We start from the raw sequence: 21986 nt of genomic DNA on the forward strand, positions 1-21986 counted from the left end.
AGAGACGGGGTGGGGAGGGGGTGCGGAGGTGGGAAGGGGGAGATGGGGAGGGAAGGGGAAACGGGGGGTGGGAAGGGGAGACGGGGGAAGGGGGTGAGAAGGGGGAGGGAAGGAGAGACGGGGTGGGGAGGTGGGAAGGGGGAGATGGGGAGGGAAGGGGAAACGGGGGGTGGGAAGGGGGAGATAGGGAAAAGGGGGAAGGATGGCAGACAAGGTGGGAGGGACGGGGAAGGGGTAGAGCGGAGGGTGTTGACTCCTGTGCTGGCCCATCCTCATCAAGATGGCAGTCACCTCACAGCGGCAGCAGGACATGGCGGTTCTCCTCTCTCACGGACACCGTTCAACTGGGAGCTGAGGGCGGTTCCCCCCGCTCACGGACATTGGTTCACTGAGGAGCTGCGGCCACCGCCGCCGTAGTAAGCGACAGGGGAAAGGCGTGGGGCAGACGTCCCGTCGGAACGAACCGACCGCAGCAAGATGGCGTTCCTGCACATCTGAACCAGTCAGCGTCTTGTGACGTAATCGAAAACCCCTCACCAAGATGGCGCTACCGCCCGCCTCTTTGGCCGGACGTACGTCCGCGGCCATTGGCTGCAGGCCGGGGCAAAGGGCAGCGGCGAGGCCCCCATTGGTCGCCGTGCCGAGGCGGGAAGCAAAATGGCGGAGGAGATGCGGGAGTTTGTGTCGGAGCTGCTGAAGAGCGGCCTGAGGTAAATCCCCGCGTTAGGTACAGACATCTCTCGCAACGTGCGTGCCCCTCACCTAACATAAATAACCCCCGGCCACTGAAGCCATTTCGTTAGCCCACTAACCTCAGGTGACAGAGAGCAGTTGTCCAACTAAACTAAACCCTTTTGTCTGGACAATATTCCTCTCCATCTCTTTCCTGCACGTCCAGCGGTCATGAGCCTCAGTCCACCAGCATCCCTGGCAGCATTACAGACATCCGCCGCTCTTTCTGCGAACATAAACTTGGCCCCCACATCTCCTTTGAACTTAACTCCCTCAACTTAAATGCAACACCTGGTATGAGACATTTACTCCTGCTCATTACTGTCTGTACTCATTATAAACTTCCATCAGATCCGTCCTATCCATCGTGACACCGATAACAATCATCCCCCATTCTCTCTGTCTCAGTGACCTGACTCACTCCATCGTGCAGCAGAAATATCTGAAGCACCTCCAGAAGGAAACCCTGAGCAGCAAGGAGAAGGCAGAGTTGAAAGAGGTGGTGGAGAGAGCACTGATTGAATACCCGGTGAGTGAAGACAGGACTCATCGGGCACGCTGAGTCCTTTGGGAGCCCAGCCTTTCACCAAGAGGGCACATCATGCTGAATCCCAGCTGGCTGCACAATAACACACTCAGACATGCCCACATTCTCTCACTCTCACTCACATTCACAAGCTTACACACACACACAATCTCTCCCACACACTCAGACAACACCAGCTGTGTATATAAGGAGTTAGTCCACATGACTTTGTGTGTGGTAGGTCATATCTCACGAATCTTAGAGTTTTTCGAGGAGGTCATGTTTGACAAATCTTATTGAATTTTTTGATGAGGTTACTAGGAAAGTTGACGAGGGTAAAGCAGTGACACACATCAAAGTTGCTGGTGAACGCAGCAGGCCAGGCAGCATCTCTAGGAAGAGGTACAGTCGATGTTTCAGGCCGAGACCCTGGGTAAAGCGGTGGGTGTTGTCTATATGGACTTCAGTAAGGCCTTTGACAAGGTTCCACAGGTTAGTTAGGAAGGTTCAATCGTTAGGCATTAATATCGAAGTAGTAAAATGGATTCAGCAGTGGCTGGATGGGAGACGTCAGAGAATAGTGGTGGATAACTGTGTGTCAGATTCGATGACGGTGTCTAGTGGTGTGCCTCAGGGATCTGTACTGGGTCCAATGTTGTTTGTCATATATATTAATGATCTGGATGACCCTTCATCCGGGTCTCGGCCTGAAATGTCGACTGTACCTCTTCCTGGAGATGCTGCCTGGCCTGCTGCGTTCACCAGCAACTTTGATGTGTGTTTATTGAATTCAGGAGTTGGGGTGTTATGTTGAAGTTGTAAAAGATGTCGGTGAGGTCTAATTTGGAGTATTGTATGCAGTTTTGTTCACCTTCAGGAAAGATGTAAATGAAATTGAATGAGCACAGAAAACTTACAAGGATGTTGCTGGGACTGAGGACATGAGTTGTAGGGAAAGTTTGAATAGGTTAGGACATTATTCTGTTGGAACAAGGATTCCAAACCTGGAGTCCACAGACCCCTTGCCTAATGACATTGGTCCAAGGCATAGAAAAAAAAAAGTTGCAACCCCTGCCTTGGAACGTAGAAGATTGAGGGGAGATTTGATAAAGCTATAAAAAATTATGGGGGGAGGGTGGTACAGATAGAGTAAATGTAAGCAGTTTTTTTCCACAGATACCAGCTACACACACAGAGATACCCAGCTATACACACACACACACACACACACCCCCAGGTACACATACAGACACCCAGCTATACGCACACACATACCCCTGCTATATATTCAGAATCAACTTGCCCACAGAAGGCAGAGGCTGGTAGCAGATGGAGAATGTTCTACCTGGTGGTTTGTGACCAGCAGTGGGCTGCAGGGATCTGATCTGGGACCCCTGCTCTTTGTGATTTTTTTGTAAGTGGCTTGGATGAGGAAGAGAATGGGTGAGTTGAGAGGTTTACAGATGACACAAAGGTTAATGGATGTGTGGAGAGTGTAGAAGGTTGTCGTAGGTTACAACGGGACATTGACAGGATGCAGAGCTGGGCTTAGAAGAGGCAGATAGAGTTCAAGTGGTTCACTTTGGAAGGTTGAACTTGAAGGCAAAAGACAGGGTTAATGGCAGCATTCTTAGCAGTGTGGAGGAGCAGAGCAATCTTGGAGGTCCACAAGCTGATAGGGTTGGTAAGAAGGAGTATGGTGTGTTTACCTTCATTAGTCAAGGGATTGAATTGAAGAGCCATAAGTAATGTTGCAGCTCTATAAAATCCTAGTTAGACCACACTTGGGATATTCTGTTCATTTCTGGTCACCTCATTAGAGAGGAGATTTACCAGGGTGCTACCTGGACTAATGAGCATGTCTTATGAGGACAGGTTGAGCAACCTAGGGGTTTTTTCTCTGGTGTGAAGAGAATGAGTGGTGACTTGAAAGAGGTGTGTAAGCTGATAAACTGAGGCTGTCTACAAGAAGGGTCAGAGCCGTTTCTGTTTCCTGAGGAGACTGAGGTCCTTTAACATCTGCCGGACGATGCTGAGGATGTTCTACGAGGCTGTGGTGGCCAGTGAGATCATGTTTGCTGTTGTGTGCTGGGGCAGCAGGCTGAGGGTAGCAGACACCAACAGAATCAACAAACTCATTCATAAGGCCAGTGATGTTGTGGGGATGGAACTGGACTCTCTGACGGTAGTGTCTGAAAAGAGGATGCTGTCCAAGTTGCATACCATCTTGGACAATGTCTCCCATTCACTACATAATGTACTGGGTGGGCACAGGAGTACATTCAGCCAGAGACTCATTCCACCGAGATGCAACACAGAGCGTCATAGGAAGTCATTCCCATCAAACTTTACAACTCCTCCCTTGGAGAGTCAGACACCTTGAGCCAACAGGCTGGTCCTGGACGTTTCATAATTTACTGGCATAATTTACATATTACTATTTAACTATTTATGGTTCTATTAATTACTTATGGTGCAACTGTAACGAAAACCAATTTCCCCGGGATCAATTAAGTATGACTATGACTATAAGGGGCAGAGATGAGTGGACAGCCAGAGACTGTTCCCAGAGTGCAAATGGCTTATACAAGGGGGCATAATTTTAAGCTGATTGGAGAAAAGTATAGAGGAGTTGTCAAAGGTAACTGTATTTTTTATACCGGGAGTGGTGGCTGTGTGGAGCGTGCTGCCAGGTGTGGTACAGGCAGGTACATTAGGGACTCTGAGATAGGCACATGGATGATAGAAAAATGGAGGACACAAGAGAAAGATTGAACTTGGAGTAGGTTAAAAGTTTGACACAATATTGTGAGTCGAAAAGCCTGTACTGTGCTGTTAAGTTCTACTGGAAACCTTGTGTGTGTGTGTGTCTCTCTCTCTCTCTCTCTCTCTCTGTCTGCCCCTGCCTCCAGTAAGATCACACATACTCACACAAATACCAGCTACATATGCTCAGACTCTCTCTCTCTCTCTCTCACACACAAACTCTGTCACACACACAAACTCTCACGTGCACCACACTTTCTCGCTCTCTCTGATGCACACACTCTCTTGCACTCTCGCGCGCTCTCTCTCACACACACCTACATTCTCACACACACTCTCTCACACACACACACACACACACACATTCTCACACACGCTCTCTCTCACACATATCAGCTACGTATATACACACACACACACACACACACACAATGATTCTTCCCCCCACCAATGCAGTTGAGGGGTGGGGTGGGAGCCTGCTCTGTCCTAGGATACCGCCCACTCATTCCACTCTTGTCCCTGCTTTACAGAGCAGTGACTCAAGTGATGACGAGCCCCTCAGCAGGAAGGCGGAGGCCCTAAAGAAGAAGAAGCAACAGCAGCTCTCTCGGAAACGCCAGCGACAAGAGGGAGGTGGAAGTGGCAGTGAGAGCCCCCCTCCCCGAGGGGCAGCCCCTCAGAGGAAGAGGGGACGAATCGCCTCCACTGAGTCAGGTCGGACACCTAACCGTGGATTGCTTCATTGAAACAGACAAAATCTAGAGACAGAGGTTGGAAGGGATCATAGAGACAGGGAGGGGTGTAGGGGAAGGAGGGGGTGACAGAGGCAGGGACAGCTGTAGAGGGGGAGGGATTGACAGGCGGAAGCGTATAGGGGAGGGAAGGTGTCACAGAGATAGGAAGGAGTATGGGGGGGAGGGAGTTGCAGAGACAGGGAGGGGTGTAGGGAAGGGGTCTATGGAGATAAGGAGGGGTGATGGAGGTGGCAGGAAGTGTAAAGAGGGGGGGTGACAGATGAGAGCTGTAGAGGGGTGGGGGTAACAGGCAGAAAGGAGTGTAGAGGGAAGAGAGGGTGACAGATGGGGAGGGGTGTAGGAGAGTGAGGGGTGACAGAGACAGGCAGGGCTGTAAAGGGGAAGGAGGGGTGACAGGCAGGGAAGGGTTGGGTGGGAGACGGTGACAGACAAGGAGGTTATAGGGGAGAGAGGGGGAGGGATGGGTAATGGATATGGGGGGGAGTCGTAGGGGGGGAAGAGACCGTTAGATATAGGAGCAAAATTAAACATTTAGCCCATCGCGTCTGCTCTGCTATTTCATCCTGGCTGATACAATTTTCCTCTCAGCCCAACCCCTTCTCCCCGTACCCCTTCATGCCCTGACCAATCAAGAATGTGGCAACATCTGCCTTAAACATATATAAAGATTTGGCCTCCATAGCTGCCTGTGGCCTTGAATTCCACACATTCACCACTCTCTGACCAAAGAAATTCCTCCTCATCTCTGTTCTAAAAGGACACCTCTCTATTCTGATGTTGTGTCCTCTGGTCTTAAGACTCTTCCACCATAGGAAGCATCCTGTCCACATCCACTCTATCAAGCCCTTTCACCATTTGATAGGATTCAATGAGGTCACCACTCATTCTTCCAAATTCCAGTGAATACAGAGCCAGAGCCATCAAACCTCTTCATATGACAAGCCATTCAATCCTGGAATCATTTTCGTGAACCTCCTTTGAACTCACCCCAGATTCAGAACATCCCTTCTAAAATAAAGGGGCTAAACCTGCTCACAATACTCTGAGAGGCCTCTCCAGTGCTTTATAAGGTCTTAACATTACAACCTTGCTTTTATATTCTAGTCCTCTAGTTCCTTATATTTTAGTCACCTCTCCTATGCCAATGGCTGAAGGATTTTTCTTCTCCGAAACATTCCAGACATCGGATCTGAGTCTCCCCGACGGGACGAGTCAGGTGATGAGCTGCGATGCAGGAGAGTTGGAGGAGATGAACCAGCCTCTGAGACTGACCGGAAGCCAGGAGCTCTTCCAGGGCAGGGGAGAGGTGCCGGAGAGGCGGTGGAGGGAAGAGATGGAGAGGAATCTGCAATGAAATCAGGGCAGGAATTATCAGAGTGCCTGGCGAGGTGTTCCCACGTGGACAGTCCCCGGAAGGAGGGCGACCGAGGTCCTGACTCACAGCTGAGCGGAGAGGAGGAGGGACACAAACGAGCTGGGAGAAAGTTCACCCAGAGCAGAAACTGGGCGGGTGAGGACGCTGATACTGCCCGAGGGGCACTGAGGAAACCCAGCCCCCGGCAGGTCGAGGTGCTGTCTGAGGCGGAGGAGGGTGGTGAAGGCAGTGAGAGGGAGGAGGAGAAGGCAAGGAGGGAGGGGAGACATAAGAAGGGTGTGCAAGGGTCCCAGCAGAAGGGAAGGTCCAAACTGAAGGAGGTGATGAAGACTGAGGAAATATCAGAAGCGAGTGAGAGTGAGGAGGAGTGGAGTGGGAAGAATGTGAAGGAGAGCTCAAGAGTAAGGCAGAAGGGCATGCAAGGGTCCCAGAGGAAGGCTGGGTCCAAACAGAAGAAGAAGGAGGTGTCAGAGGAGGACGAGAATAGTGAAGACAGTGAAGAGGAGAGTGTAGAGAAGACGAAGAAGCAGACAGTCAAAGGGAAACAGAAAGGGTCCTGGAGGAAGAGTGGATCCAAACAGGAGAAGGGGGTGTCAGAGGAGGATGAGGACAGTGTAGGGAAGACGAAGAAAGAGATGTTCAAAGTGAAGCAGAAGAGTATGCAAGGGTCTAAGAGGAAGAGTGGATCAAAACAGAAGAAGGAGGTGTCAGAGAAAGATGAGGATAGTGAAGGCAGTGAGGAGGAGAGAGTGCAGAAGACGAAGAAGCAGACTGGCAGAGAGAGGAAGAAGGGTGTGCAAGGGACCCAGAGGAACAACAGGTCCAAACAGAAGAAGGGAGCAGTGTCAGAGGAGGGGAGTGAGGAGGAATCAGAGGTGAGTGAGGGTGAGGAAGAATGGAGTAGGAAGCGTATGAAGGAGATCTCTGTGAGACAGAAGAGTGTGCAAGGATCCCAGAGGAAGAGTGGGTCCAAAGAGAAGGAGAAGGATGTGTCAGAGGATGAGGATAGTGAGGACAGTAAGGAGGAGGAAGCATTGAGAACAGTACCAAGGAACGGAAAGCTGGCAGGAGGGAGGGAGAGAAGGATAGAGGGCCACAAGCAGAAAGCAAGGAACGGGAAGGGTGATGGCAGGAAGCAAGAGAGTGATGAAGAATCAGGAGATTCTTATGAGGAGCAAGGAACAAGAGGGGGAGAGACGGGGGAGGAGAAAGCGACAAGTGGAGGGAATTCATCAAGTGAGGAAGAGACGGACAGGGGCAAGTCACAGAGGTCACCACACAAGGAGGGATTGAAGAGGAACAAGGGTCACTCTGGGGACGAGGGTTCCTCGGATACAAGATCCACATCGGCCAGCGAAGTGGACAAAGAGGCTGACGGGCAGAGTGGGTCTCCCTCGAGGAAGAAAGCACAGCATAAGGAACACAGCAAGGTGAGATCATAACCAGGGAACTACACCAGGGTATGGGTTACACGCTGTAATATTCAATCAGCTTCATAGGTCAGAAATCACTCTCTGCAAATAGGTATGTTAATCATTTATCTACAAACAGTAAAAATTTGACCAAACATTTATGTTCCCCAAGTTACTGACACTACAAAGCTGAACATTCAACAAACATACTTAGTTAAAAGAGCAACACACACAAAATGCTGGAGGGGCTCAGCAGGCCAGGCAGCATCAGTGGGGGAGAAAAAGTTCAGCCGACGTTTCAGGCTGAAAGGTTTCAACCCGAAACATTGACTACTCGTTTCTATAGATGCTGCCTGGCCTGCTGAGTTTCTCCAGCATTTTGTGTGTGTGTGTGTGTGTGTTGCTCAGATTTCCTCTCATTAGTTTGTTAAAGGTGCACACATGGCATACTTTCCCAATGGCCTCACCTTGAACAAAGTAAACAGAGAGAAAGCCCCTCCCACGTGCTGTTTTATACACCCAGGACATTTGAAACTGGACACCAGGCAGTTTTCCAATAGAAAAATCAGCTGTAGCGTCCAAACTAACCAATCACAATGGAAGCGACTTTCAACAATCAGAATAAGGCACGTCCTTACAGGCTGCATGCAGGAGGAGGCTCCATCCATACCGTCCCATCACACACTCCCGGGGTCAGACACGGAGTGAATCTCCCTCCACACCGTCCCATCACACACTCCCGGGGTCAGACACAGAGTGAATCTCCCTCCGCACCGTCCCATCACACACTCCCGGGGTCAGACACAGAGTGAAGCTCCCTCCACACCGCCCCATCACACACTCCCGGGGTCAGACACAGAGTGAATCTCCCTCCACACTGTCCCATCACACACTCCCAGGGTCAGACACAGAGTGAATCTCCCTCCACGCAGTCCCATCACACACTCCCGGGGTCAGACACAGAGTGAAACTCCCTCCACACCATCCCATCACACACTCCCGGGGTCAGACACAGAGTGAAGCTCCCTCCACACCGTCCCATCAAACACTCCCGGGGTCAGACACAGAGTGAATCTCCCTCCACACCGTCCCATCACACACTCCCAGGGTCAGACAGAGAGTGAAACTCCCTCCACACCGTCCCATCACACACTCCCTGGGTCAGACACGGAGTGAATCTCCCTCCACACCGTCCCATCACACACTCCCAGGGTCAGACACAGAGTGAATCGCCCTCCGCACCGTCCCATCACAGTGTCCCATCTCACACTCCCGGGATGGGTGTCTCATGCCCCAAGCTGACCAGTGGACATCGGATTACAGAAGCAGTCAGGCAGCAGGAAGGAGGAACACCCCACAGTCCGGCGGCTGAAGCGCTGTATCCTCGCCTGTGGGGTCCGCAGGAACTACAAGAAGCTCTTTGAAAACTGTCATTCCAACAAGTCCATGATTAGGGTGCTTCGGCAGGAGCTGGAGAAACTGGGGGTGGAAGGTGAGTCTTCCTCGTATACCGTTCTCTGTCCCCCTTCTGTACACATCTCCTGTGTCTCGGTAAATGCATCATGCTGTGCTGTCTCGCTGGACCATCCCCCGCTAATCTGTTCCTTATGTTCATGCCAATATCTACCAGCTCCGTCCCTTCTCCCCATCTTCCCTCACTTCATTTGCCCTCTCTGCCTCTTTCCCCATTAAACTCCCCTTTGTTCCCAATGCTCTCTGTCCAACGTACCACACTCTTAACCACACTGTTCCCCACCCTTTCCTCCCCCCCCCCGCAGGGAACCCCACCCTGGAGAAGTGTAAGGCTATACGGCTCAGACGGGAGGAAGAAGCAGAACTGGCTTCGCTGGATGTCAATAACATCATTGTGACCGAGGGTGGGTATCCTGTCCGTCTCCGTGGGACGGTTGTGTGGCTGTGAAGAGAAGGGGCCATGCCAGGAAAGGGAGGGGAGAGGGGGCTGGTAGAAAGGGGTGAGAAGGAGGCATGAGGGAGGATGGGATTGTGAGTTTTGCCAAGAGGGCTGTGGTCACGGGGTTACGGGTTGGGAGGTAGAGATGGCGTTGAGTGGTACTTACAACTGTGAGGCTAAGCACTGCTCCAATGTCATATTTATGTTTGCTGACGACACCACTGTCGTTGGCTGAAACTAAAAGCCAATTTATACTTGTGCGTCAAATTGACGCCGTAGGTACGGTGTAGCTGTGTACCCTACGCCGTAGCCTGATGCGTACCTCCCCAAAAATGTAACTATGCATCGCGTTGACGCAGACAGCAACAACTGTGATTGGTCTGCTTGGTAGCATCACATTTCCTCCTACGCTGCAATAGCTTCCCATTGGGCGACTGAAGGACAGGGAAGGAAATCTGACTGCAATGCTTTCCATAAAGCTTTACAGACCTCCAGAATTATGGAAGACCCTGTGCTTGATGCCAGTTTGTAGCTAGCTGCTACAGCCTGTTGACTTCCACCTGAAACTAAAACTGGAATGATGATTGCCAGTCTCTGAGTATACTGTGCGTACACTGATGCGAAATAAATGGTTGGAGACGATGAACCAAATCGTCAAACCTACCTGCAAACATCCGAAAATTTAGAAATGCATTTCCTCGTCCATGTCTCTCAGTGGCCGGACAAGCACAGAAAATTTACCCTCCTTCAGTTTCAGTCGCCATTGTTTGAAGTTTGAGTTTCTTCGTGTTGTTTCAACAACCTCTCACTAAATTTCAGCAAGACCGAGGAGTTAATTATTGACTTCAGGAGGAGAAAACCAAAGGTCCATGAGCCAGCCTTCATTAGTAGATCAGTGGTGGAGAGGGTTTCGGAGCTTTAAATTCCTCAGTGTTCTCATCCCGGATGATCAGTCCTGGCTCCAGTGTGTAACTGCTGTTATGAAGATAGCAAAACAGCGCCTCTACTTTCTTAGAATTTTGCAAAGATTCTGCTTGTCATCTAAGATTTTGACAACTTTCTATGGATGTGTGATGGAGAGTATATTGTCTGGCTGTATCACAGCCTGGTATGGAAACAGCAATGCCTTGTATGGAAAACCCTACTATGGCTCAGTCCATCATGGGTAAAGCCCTCCCCACCATTGAGCACATCTATACAGAGCACTGTCACAGGAGAGCAGCATCTGTATCAGTAACCCCCACCACACAGGCCATGCGCCATTCTCGCTGCTGGCATGAGGAACGAGGTACAATAGATAGATATACTTTATTGATCCCGAGGGAAATTGGGTTTCGTTACAGCCGCACCAACCAAGAATAGAGCATAAACATAGCAATACAAAAACCACAAACAATTACACAACAAAATGCAAACTATGCCAGATGGAAATAAGTCCGGGACCAGCCTATTGGCTCAGGGTGTCTGACCCTCCACGGGAGGAGCTGCAAAGTTCGATGGCCACAGGCAGGAACAACCTCCTGTGACGCCCAGTGTTGTATCTCGGTGGAATATGGCCGGAGTCCAACAGCAAAAAGTTCAATATCCGGTCTACAAACACGTTCCTCGATCGTAATATGACCCGGATTGCACCATCTGTTGTTAACCAGAACAGCAAGCCCCCAACTTTACGCTTACCGCTCTCAGTGCACTTCCGGTCAGCCCGAACGGTCCAGAAGCCATCCATGGAAAAGTTTTGGTCAGGTATGTCCTCCTGCAGCCCCGTTCCAGTGAAACACAAAACATTGCACTCCGGAAATGTTCTCTGACGCCTGGCTAGTGCCGTGAACTCGTCCATTTTATTACCCACCGAACTCCTCTTCTCCATAAGTCTCTGTTGTCTCGACCTGGTCCTCTTTCCTCGCCTTTGTGATCCCCCTCTGCATCCTCCAGATTTCAGCCGGGATGTCTGCCGCTCTGCTCGCTAAACAAGAGCTTTAGGACTCACACCACCAGTTTCAGGAACAGTTATTATGCTTAACTAGTAGGCTCTTGAACCAGAGGGAATAACTTCACTCATCGTCACTGAACTGTTCCCGTAAGCTATGGACTCACTTTCAACTCATGTTCTCGATATTTATTGCTTATTTATTTATTGTTATTTCTTTTTCTGTCTTTTTGTATTTGCAGTCTGTTGTCTTTTGTTCATCAGTTGTTTGTCCTGTCGAGTGTGGTCTTTTATTGTTTATATTGTGTTTCTTGTATTGGCTGTGAATGCCCACAATTAAATAAATCTCTGGGCTGAATATGGTGTCATATACATACTTCGATAATCATTTATTTTGAACTTGGAACTTTGTGGCTGTGGGGTGGGGAGACATCCCAGGCTTGTGGCCCTCAATTCAGACAATTCGCAGGGGTGGGTGTGGGGAGGCTGCTCAGGGTGGTGGGTGTTTGTATAGGAGTGTGATTTTGGGCGAGGGGGGATTATTCCTGGGCTCATGGTCGCTCTGTCCACAGGCCGCCCTCGCCGTCACTGTGATTCAGCCTGGGGCAGCAAGACCACCCCCACTCAGACCTACCGACGCTCGTTGGGCTCCGATTCCGAGGGGGAGGATGATCCTCCCCGCAAGCTGACAGCCTGGTCCAATCTGAAGGGGCTCATCAGCGAGGAGTCTGACAGCAACTGAGGGAGCTCCCGCTCTCTTCCCCCTTCTCCTTCCCCTCCTATCCCTACCCTCATTCTTCATCCTAACCCTTTCCCTCCTTCGCCCTCCCACTAACCATCTCTCCTGTCCCTGTCCCTTTCACCACTCTCTCTCCCCCTACCCTGATGCTCCTTTCCCTGTCCCTCTCCCTCCCACTAACCATCTCTCCTGTCTCTGTCCCTCTCACCACTCTCTCTCCCCCCACCCTGACGCTCCTGCTCCTGTCCCTGTCCCTTTCACCACTCTCTCTCCCCCCACCCTGACGCTCCTTTCCCTGTCCCTCTCCCCCCACTCTGACGCCCTGTCCCTCTCACCACTCTCTCTCCCTCCACCCTCACACTCCATTTGTACAGCTTTCTACAGTTCTGTAAATAAATGACGTGGATTCTGTGTTGAACGACAGCAGCAATTACAGTGGGTGTTTAAATGCCGTTCTGTACGTCATACTGCACAGCAGTCAACCAAGCCTTATATATAGAATAACAGACCCCTAGGAGTGGTTCGCGGGCTGGGACCTAGTTCAGGGGGTTTATATACAAAATATCAGATAGAAACATAGAAAACCTACAGCACAGTAGAGACCCTTCGGCCCACAGAGCTGTGCCGAACATGTCCTTACCTAAGAACTACCTAGGCTTACCTATAGCCCTCTATTTTTCTAAGCCCTATTTACACCACCACCACCAGCAGCCCATTCCACACACTCACCACTCTCTGCGTAAAAATTTACCCCTGACATCTCCTCTGTAGCTACTTCCAAGCACTTTAAAACTATACCCTCTCGTTCTAGCCATTTCAGCCCTGGGAAAAAGCCTCTGACTATCCACACGATCAATGCCTCTCATTATCTTGTACACCTCTATCAGGCCACCTCTCATCATCCATCGCTCCAAGGAGAAAAGGCTGAGTTCACTCAGGCATGCTCCCGAATCCAGGCAACATCCTTGTAAGTCTCCTCTGCACCCTTTCTATGGTCTACACATCCTTTCTGTAGTGAAGCAACCAGAATTGAGCATAGTACTACAAGTGGGGTCTGACCAGGGTCTTATATAGCTGCAACATTACCTCTTGGCTCTTAAACTCAATCCCACAGAGTCAACCTGCATAACAGTTTTGAGTGTCCTATGGACTCGGATCCCGACCCCAAGATCCCTCGGATCCAGGACTGGGTATCAGGCTAGGATCTCATCCAGAGGTTTATATATAGAACAGATCCCAAGGAGAGTGTAATGGTTTGGGATCTAATCCAGGGGTTTATATATAAAACAGATCCCTCAGAGAGTGTTATGGTTTGGGATCTAATCCAGGGGTTCAAGAGTTTATATATCGAATAACAGGTCCCCAGGAGTGTGTTATGGGCTGGGGTCTTGTCCATGAATTTGGGAGTTTATGTCTAGAATAACATAGAACCATAGAAAATAGGTGCAGGAGTAGGCCATTCGGCCCTTCGAGCCTACACCGCCATTTATTATGATCATGGCTGATCATCCAACTCAGAACCCCACCCCAGCCTTCCCTCTATACCCCCTGACCCCTGTAGCCACAAGGGCCATATCTAACTCCCTCTTAAATATAGCCAATGAACTGGCCTCAACTGTTTCCTGTGGCAGAGAATTCCACAGATTCACCACTCTCTGTGTGAAGAAGTTTTTCCTAATCTCGGTCCTAAAAGGCTTCCCCTCTATCCTCAAACTGTGACCCCTCGTTCTGGACTTCCCCAACATCGGGAACAATCTTCCTGCATCTAGCCTGTCCAATCCCTTTAGGATTTTATACGTTTCAATCAGATCCCCCCTCAATCTTCTAAATTCCAACGAGTACAAGCCCAGTTCATCCAGTCTTTCTTCATATGAAAGTCCTGCCATCCCAGGAATCAATCTGGTGAACCTTCTTTGTACTCCCTCTATGGCAAGGATGTCTTTCTTCAGATTAGGGGACCAAAACTGCACACAATACTCCAGGTGTGGTCTCACCAAGGCCTTGTACAACTGCAGTAGTACCTCCCTGCTCCTGTACTCGAATGCTCTCGCTATAAATGCCAGCATACCATTCGCCTTTTTCACCGCCTGCTGTACCTGCATGCCCACTTTCAATGACTGGTGTATAATGACACCCAGGTCTCGTTGCACCTTCCCTTTTCCTAATCGGCCACTATTCAGATAATAATCTGTTTTCCTGTTTTTGCCACCAAATTGGATAACTTCACATTTATCCACATTAAATTGCATCTGCCATGAATTTGCCCACTCACCCAACCTATCCAAGTCACCCTGCATCCTCTTAGCATCCTCCTCACAGCCAACACTGCCACCCAGCTTCGTGTCATCCGCAAACTTGGAGATGCTGCATTTAATTCCCTCATCCAAGTTATTAATATATATTGTAAACAACTGGGGTTCCAGCACTGAGCCTTGCAGTACCCCACTAGTCACCACCTGCCATTCTGAAAAGGTCCCGTTTATTCCCACTCTTTGCTTCCTGTCTGCTAACCAATTCTCCACCCACACCAATACCTTACCCCCAATACCGTGTGCTTTAAGTTTGCACACTAATCTCCTGTGTGGGACCTTGTCAAAAGCCTTTTGAAAATCCAAATATACCACATCCACTGGTTCTCCCCTATCCACTCTACTGGTTACATCCTCAAAAAATTCTATGAGATTCGTCAGACATGATTTTCCTTTCACAAATCCATGCTGACTTTGTCCGATCATTTCACCGCTTTCCAAATGTGCTGTTGTCACATCCTTGATAACTGACTCCAGCAGTCTCCCCACCACCGACGTTAGGCTAACCGGTCTATAATTCCCCGGTTTCTCTCTCCCTCCTTTTTTAAAAAGTGGGGTTACATTAGCCACCCTCCAATCCTCAGGAACTAGTCCAGAATCTAACGAGTTTTGAAAAATTATCACTAATGCATCCACTATTTCTTGGGCTACTTCCTTAAGCACTCTAGGATGCAGACCATCTGGCCCTGGGGATTTATCTGCCTTCAATCCCTTCAATTTACCTAACACCACTTCCCTACTAACATGTATTTCCCTCAGTTCCTCCATCTCACTGGACCCTCTGTCCCTTACTATTTCTGGAAGATTATTTATGTCCTCCTTAGTGAAGACAGAACCAAAGTAATTATTCAATTGGTCTGCCATGTCCTTGCTCCCCATAATCAATTCACCTGTTTCTGTCTGCAGGGGACCTACATTTGTCTTTACCAGTCTTTTCCTTTTTACATATCTATAAAAGCTTTTACAGTCAGTTTTTATGTTCCCTGCCAGTTTTCTCTCATAATCTTTTTTCCCCTTCCTAATTAAGCCCTTTGTCCTCCTCTGCTGAACTCTGAATTTCTCCCAGTCCTCAGGTGAGCCACTTTCTCTGGCTAATTTGTATGCTGCTTTGGAATTGATACTATCCCTAATTTCTCTTGTCAGCCACGGGTGCACTACCTTCCTTGATTTATTCTTTTGCCAAACTGGGATGAACAATTGTTGCAGTTCATCCATGCAACCTTTAAATGCTTGCCATTGCATATCCACCGTCAATCGTTTAAGTGTCATTTGCCAGTCTATCTTAGCTAATTCACGTCTCATACCTTCAAAGTTACCCCTCTTTAAGTTCAGAACCTTTGTTTCTGAATTAACTATGTCACTCTCCATCTTAATGAAGAATTCCACCATATTATGGTCACTCTTACCCAAGTGGCCTCTCACGACAAGATCGCTAATTAACCCTTCCTCATTGCTCAAAACCCAGCCCAGAATAGTCTGCTCTCTAGTTGGTTCCTCGACATGTTGGTTTAAAAAACCATCCCGCATACATTCCAAGAAATCCTCTTCCTCAGCACCTTTACCAATTTGGTTCACCCAATCTACATGTAGGTTGAAGTCACCCATTATAACTGCTGTTCCTTTATTACACACATTTCTATTTTCCTGTTTAATACCATCTCCGACCTCACTACTGTTAGGTGGCCTGTGCACAACTCCCACCAGCGTCTTCTGCCCCTTAGTGTTACGCAGCTCTACCCATATCGATTCCACATCTTCCCGGCTTATGTCCTTCCTTTCTATTGCATTAATCTCTTCTTTAACCAGCAACGCCACCCCACCTCCCCTTCCTTCATGTCTATCCCTCCTGAATATTGAATATCCCTGAACATTGAGCTCCCATCCCTGGTCACCCTGGAGCCATGTCTCTGTGATCCCAACTATATCATAATCATTAATAACAATCTGCACTTTCAATTCATCCACCTTATTACGAATGCTCCTTGCATTGACACACAAAGCCTTCAGGCGCTCTTTTACAACTCTCTTAGCCCTTATACAATTATGTTGAAAAGTGGCCCTTTTTAATGCTTGCCCTGGATTTGTCGGCCTGCCGCTTTTAATTTTCTCCTTAGTACTTTTTGCTTCTACCCTCACTTTACACACCTCTGTCTCTCTGCACTGGTTCCCATCCCCCTGTTGTGAACTAACCTCCTCACGCCTAGCCTCTTTAATTTGATTCCCACCCCCCAACCATTCTAGTTTAAAGTCACCTCAGTAGCCCCCGTTAATCTCCCTGCCAGGATATTGGTCCCCCTAGGATTCAAGTGTAACCTGTCCTTTTTGTACAGGTCACACCTGCGCCAAAAGAGGTCCCAATGATCCAAAAACTTGAATCCCTGCCCCCGCCCCAATCCCTCAGCCACGCATCTATCCTCCACCTCATCGCATTCCTACTCTCACTGTCACGTGGCACAGGCAGTAATCCCGAGATTACTACCTTTGCGGTCTTTTTTCTCAACTCCCTTCCTAGCTCCCTATATTCTCCTTTCAGGACCTCATCCCTTTTCCTACCTATGTCATTGGTACCTATATGTACCACGACCTCTGGCTCCTCACCCTCCCACTTCAGGATATCTTGGACATGATCAGAAATATCCCGGACCCTGGCACCAGGGAGGCAAACTACCATCCGGGTCTCTGGACTGCGTCCACAGAATCACCTATCTGACCCCCTTACTATCGAGTCCCCTATCACAACTGCCCTCCTCTTCCTTGCCCTACCCTTCTGAGCTACAGGGCCGGACTCTGTGCCGGAGGCACGGCCGCTGTCGCTTCCCCCAGGTAAGCTGTCCCCCCCCAACAGTGCTCAAACAGGAGTACCTATTGTCAAGAGGCACAGCCACCGGGGTACTCTGTATTACCTGACTCTTCCCCTTCCCCCTCCTAACCGTGGCCCCAGCGTGACCACCTGCCTGCAACTGCTCTCTATCAACTCCTCGCTCTCCCTGACCAGACGAAGGTCATCGAGCTGCAGCTCCAGTTCCGTAACGCGGTCCCTTAGGAGCTGCATCTCGATGCACTTGGCGCAGATGTAGATGTCCGGGAGGCTTGGAGACTCCAGGGCCTCCCACATCCGACACCGAGAACAGCAAACTGCTCTCACACTCATACTGCCCCTCTCCTCAAATAACAGAAAATGAATGCCAAACCTTCCTCGCCTCGCCCGTTTCTGCCTAAGCCCGTTGAGACTCAAGGGAGTATGTTACAGGGCAGGATCTAATCCAGAGATTCGGAGAGTTTATACGTAGAATAATAAATCTTTAGGAGTGGGTTACAGGCTGGGGTCTAATCCAGAAATTCATAACTTCTGAATTTTATGTAACAGATCCGTGGATATGGAATGTGAAGTCTCTGAGTCTTACAGCAATGCCACAGCGATACAGGCCATTTGGCCCAAAAAGGGGGTGTCTATCTAACTGGTCTTAGTAGAGACCAACATCCACAAAGAAAGCTGAGACATAAGCTGATTTATCATTGATAGTTGTGAAGTGAAACGGCTTGGGAGGTCAAGTGAGCCTGGTTAAACACTGTGAATGGCCGTGTGCTGGGGAATGTTGAAGAACAGAGAAACCTTGGTGTACAAGTCCAAGGATCACTGTAGGTGGTTACACAGGTAAATGGTTTGCCGATTTGCGAGTAGGGGTTGATAAAGGAGCACAAGATACTTCCCTTCCCCGGACAGGCGGTAGAATGTAAGAAGAGGAATGGGTATAAAAGTGAACTCTGGTCAGACTCAGACCCCAGCTGGAGAACCATGTGCAGTTCTGGTCCCCACAACACATGGGGAGGTCTGGATGCTGAGGGGACAACCCCACCCCCAAAGCTCTTTTCATCTCAGAGGCTGTGTCTGTTCCCCTTGTAGCAGGGGGGAAGAGGATAATAGAGGTGGGCACAATCACAGAGGGTGCAGGTGTGTGGTCAAAAATCAGAGTGTGTGGGTTGAGGGGGTAGGGTCCAGAGGTTTAGAGGTGATCTGGGGGGGGGGGTGGATTTTCCTCCAGTGGGTGGGGTTGGAATCAGGAACGCACTGGCTGAGAGGAGTTTGGAAGGACAGGGCCCCCTGAGTGTCTCCCTATTTCCCTTTGTTCTAAACATACAGTGCCTATTAAAAAGTATTCAGCCCCCCCGACCTTGGAAGTGTTTTACAATATTGAATCACAGTGGATTTAATTTGGCTTTTTTTAATACTGGTCAACAGAAAAAGACTTTCGTGTTGAAGTCAAAACATCTCTACAAATTGATTTAAATTAATTACAAATATAAACAAACTAATTGCATAAGTATTCACCCCCTTTAATATAACACCAAATGTTCGCTGGTGCAGCCAATTGATTTTGGAAGTCACATAATTAGTTAAATGCAGATCACCATGTGCAGTCAAGGTATTTCAATTGATTATAATAGAATCACAACAGTATCTGGAAGGTCCAACTGTTGGTGAGTCAGTATCCTGGCAAAAAATACACCACAAAGACAAAAGAACACTCCAAGCAACTCTGAAAAAGTTAGAGAAAAGCACAAGTCAAGAGATGGATGCAAGGAAATTTCCAAGTCACTGAATATCCCTTGGAATACAATTAAGTCAATCACCTAAGAAATTAAAAGAATATGGCACAGCTGTAAATCTGCCTGGAATGGTCCATCCTCAAAGACTGAGTGACTGTGCAAGATGGGGACTGGTGAGGGAGGCCACCAAGAGACCTATGACAATTCTGGAGGAGTTACAAGCTTCAGTGGCTGAGATGGGAGAGACTGCGCATACAACAACTGTTGCCCGGGTGCTTCACCAGTCGCAGCTTTATGGGAGAGTGGCAAAGAGAAGCCACTGTTTTAAAAACTCACATGAAATCTCAGCTAGAGTTTGCCAGAAGGCATGTGGGAGACTCTGAAGTCAGCTGGAAGAAGGTTCTATGGTCTGATGAAACCAAAATTGAGCTAGTTGGCCATCAGACTAAACGTTATGTTTGGCCAAACACCACACATCATCAAAAACACACCACACCATCCCTACTGTGAAGCATGGTGGTGGCTGCATCACACTGTGGGGATGCTTCACTCCAGCAGTCCCTGGAAGGCTTGTGAATGTAGAGAGTAAAATGAATGTAGCAAAATACAGGGAAAACCTGATGCAGTCTGCAAGAGAACTGCAACTTGGGAGAAGATTTGTTTTCCAGCAAGACAATGACCCCAAGCATAAAGCCAAAGCTACACAGGAATGGCTTAAAAACAACAAAGTTAATGTCCTGGAGTGGCCAGGTCAGAGACAAAACCTCAATCCAATTGAGAATTTGTGGCTGGACTTGAAAAGCGCTGTTCACTCACAATCACTGTGCAATCTGACAGAGTTTTTGAGCAGTTTTGTAAAGAAAAATGGGGGGAAATTGCAGTGTCCAGATATGCAAAGCTGATAGAGACCTATCCACACAGACTCAAGGATGTAATTGCTGCCAAAGGTGCATCTACTAAATACTGTCTTGAAAGGGGTGAATAATTATGCAAACAATTAATTTTGTGTTTAATAATTGTAATAAATTTTAGACAAATTTAGAGAAATTTGTTTTTACTTTGACACGAGTAGTCTTTTCTGTTGATCAGTGTCAAAAAAGCTGAATTATATCTACTGTGATTCAATGTTGTAAAACAATAAGACGTAAGAATTTCCTGGGTTGGACAGGGGTGAATATATATGCTCTGTATTTGTAGAACCTTGTGGGTTTTACCTTTACCTTTTCTATAACCTAGCACACGGACAGGTACAGGTCTTTTGGCCCACAGTTTTGTACCAATCTCATGAAATTTGTGATCCAACGGTCAACTAAATTAATCACTTCTGCCTATACAGTGTTCATATCACTCCATTCCCTGAACATGCATGTGTTTGTCTAATAGCCTCTGTCGAATTTGCCCCCACCACCACCCTTGGCACCACTCTGTGTTAACAGAAATACTAGTCCTGCACATCTCCACAGTTTTTCCACTTTTTCGCGATGGACTGCACTGAGCCCTGAGGTATGTTCAGTGCCTTTGAGATGATCTTGTACCCTTCCCCAGATTCGTGCTTCGTTATTATTATTTCCCTGACTTGACTTGAATGCTCTTTTGCCTTCATTTTGGTTTGGTGTGTTGAAAATCTACCATACTGTTGAACTTTATGGAGAGAGATGGGGTATTTATTCTTATGAATTCACCGAAAACAGGTGATACTCCAATTTTCTACACCAACAAATTGGGTGAGTTGGTAAGGTAATACTGTAAATTACACCTGAGGAAAGTTAGTGTAGTACTTAGAAATAGGAATGAATACTTTTTCAGCTTCACAATTTTGGGTTTTAATTTTTTGTAAATTGCTGCCAGGTTTTGGAATTTTTCTTTTGATTTGACATGATGCACAATGTTTTGTAGATTCGCTGTACTTCAGTAAAATCCTACCACAATATATTTTAAAAACGCAAACAACAGGAATTCTGCAGATGCTGGAAATTCAAGCAACCCACATCAAAGTTGCTGGTGAACGCAGCACCGGGTTTTGGCCTGAAACGTCGACTGTACCTCTTCCTAGAGATGCTGCCTGGGTTGCTGCTTTCACCAGCAACTTTGATGTGTGTTGCTACTATATATTTTAAGTTCAGAAAATGAGACAGTAAAATGTGAAAATAGCTGTGGGGCTGAGTACTTTCTTAAGCCACTGCAGAGCTATGGCCAAAAAGTTCACCAGTACCTTCTACTTCCACAGAAGATTAAAGAAATTTTAGTGTGCCCCTGTCAACCCTCACCAATTTTTATCAATGCACCATAGAAAGCATCCTGTCCAAATACAACACCACTTGGTATGGCAACTGCCCTGCCCTTGCCTGTAAGAAATTGCGGGGAGTTATGGACACAGCTCAACACATCATTGAAATCAGCCTACCCTGTGCTTCCTGTAGCCTGTCTCTTTCATTCATCATCTCACTCCATCTAACCCCTCTCTCTGGGTTCCTGCACTGTTACAACAAGGTCCAAAACAAATTTGAAGAATAACGCCTCATTTATAAGCACTCAGGCTACAGAAGTCAATACCAAAATCTCCAGCATCCCCCATCACAGATCCCCACCATCCAGGTCCTGCCATCGGGCAGGAGGTACAGAAGCCTGAAGTCCCACACCACCAGGTTCAGGAACAGCGACTTCCCTTCAACCGTTCGGTTCTTGAACCAACCGGCATGATCTTAGTAACTGCCTCAGCACTCTGACCACTTTGCACTAAAATGGAATTTGTTCCTTGTATAAACTGTGCCTAATAGTATTTCTTGTGAACTCTGCTTCTTTCATCGCCCCTGTGACAATAAATTCGACTTGACTTGCTGCCTAGGTAAAGCATCCAGCATAATCAAAGACCCAACCCACCCTGACTTTGCCTCTTCTCCCCCTCCCATCGGGCAGAAGATACAGAAGCCCGCAAACATGTACCACCAGTCTCCAGGACAGCTTCTAGCTCGCTGTTATAAGAAT

General features: G+C 48.3%; 1 protein-coding gene across 1 annotated transcript; it reads left to right on the forward strand.

Moving 5' to 3' along the window:
* The first annotated feature begins 152 nt into the window (after positions 1–152).
* Positions 153–13523, forward strand: hirip3 (HIRA interacting protein 3). Its single transcript, XM_063063025.1, has 7 exons — positions 153–710; positions 1141–1261; positions 4555–4738; positions 5960–7584; positions 8890–9058; positions 9345–9443; positions 11978–13523. The coding sequence occupies exons 1-7, from the start codon at positions 658–660 to the stop codon at positions 12145–12147; spliced, it is 2421 nt and encodes an 806-aa protein (XP_062919095.1). The 5' UTR covers positions 153–657; the 3' UTR covers positions 12148–13523.
* The last annotated feature ends 8463 nt before the right edge of the window (positions 13524–21986 follow it).

This window comes from Mobula hypostoma, chromosome 11, assembly GCF_963921235.1.
Source record: "Mobula hypostoma chromosome 11, sMobHyp1.1, whole genome shotgun sequence".
NCBI classification, from domain to species: domain Eukaryota; kingdom Metazoa; phylum Chordata; class Chondrichthyes; order Myliobatiformes; family Myliobatidae; genus Mobula; species Mobula hypostoma.

Excerpts from the sequence above, each read along its gene's own strand:
- hirip3 (XM_063063025.1), top strand. The coding sequence starts at position 658 with ATGGCGGAGGAGATGCGGGAGTTTGTGTCGGAGCTGCTGAAGAGCGGC. Across the intron at positions 1,262-4,554 it reads GAGCACTGATTGAATACCCG|AGCAGTGACTCAAGTGATGA; the intron begins GTGAGTGAAGAC and ends CCTGCTTTACAG. Across the intron at positions 9,059-9,344 it reads GGAGAAACTGGGGGTGGAAG|GGAACCCCACCCTGGAGAAG; the intron begins GTGAGTCTTCCT and ends CCCCCCCCGCAG.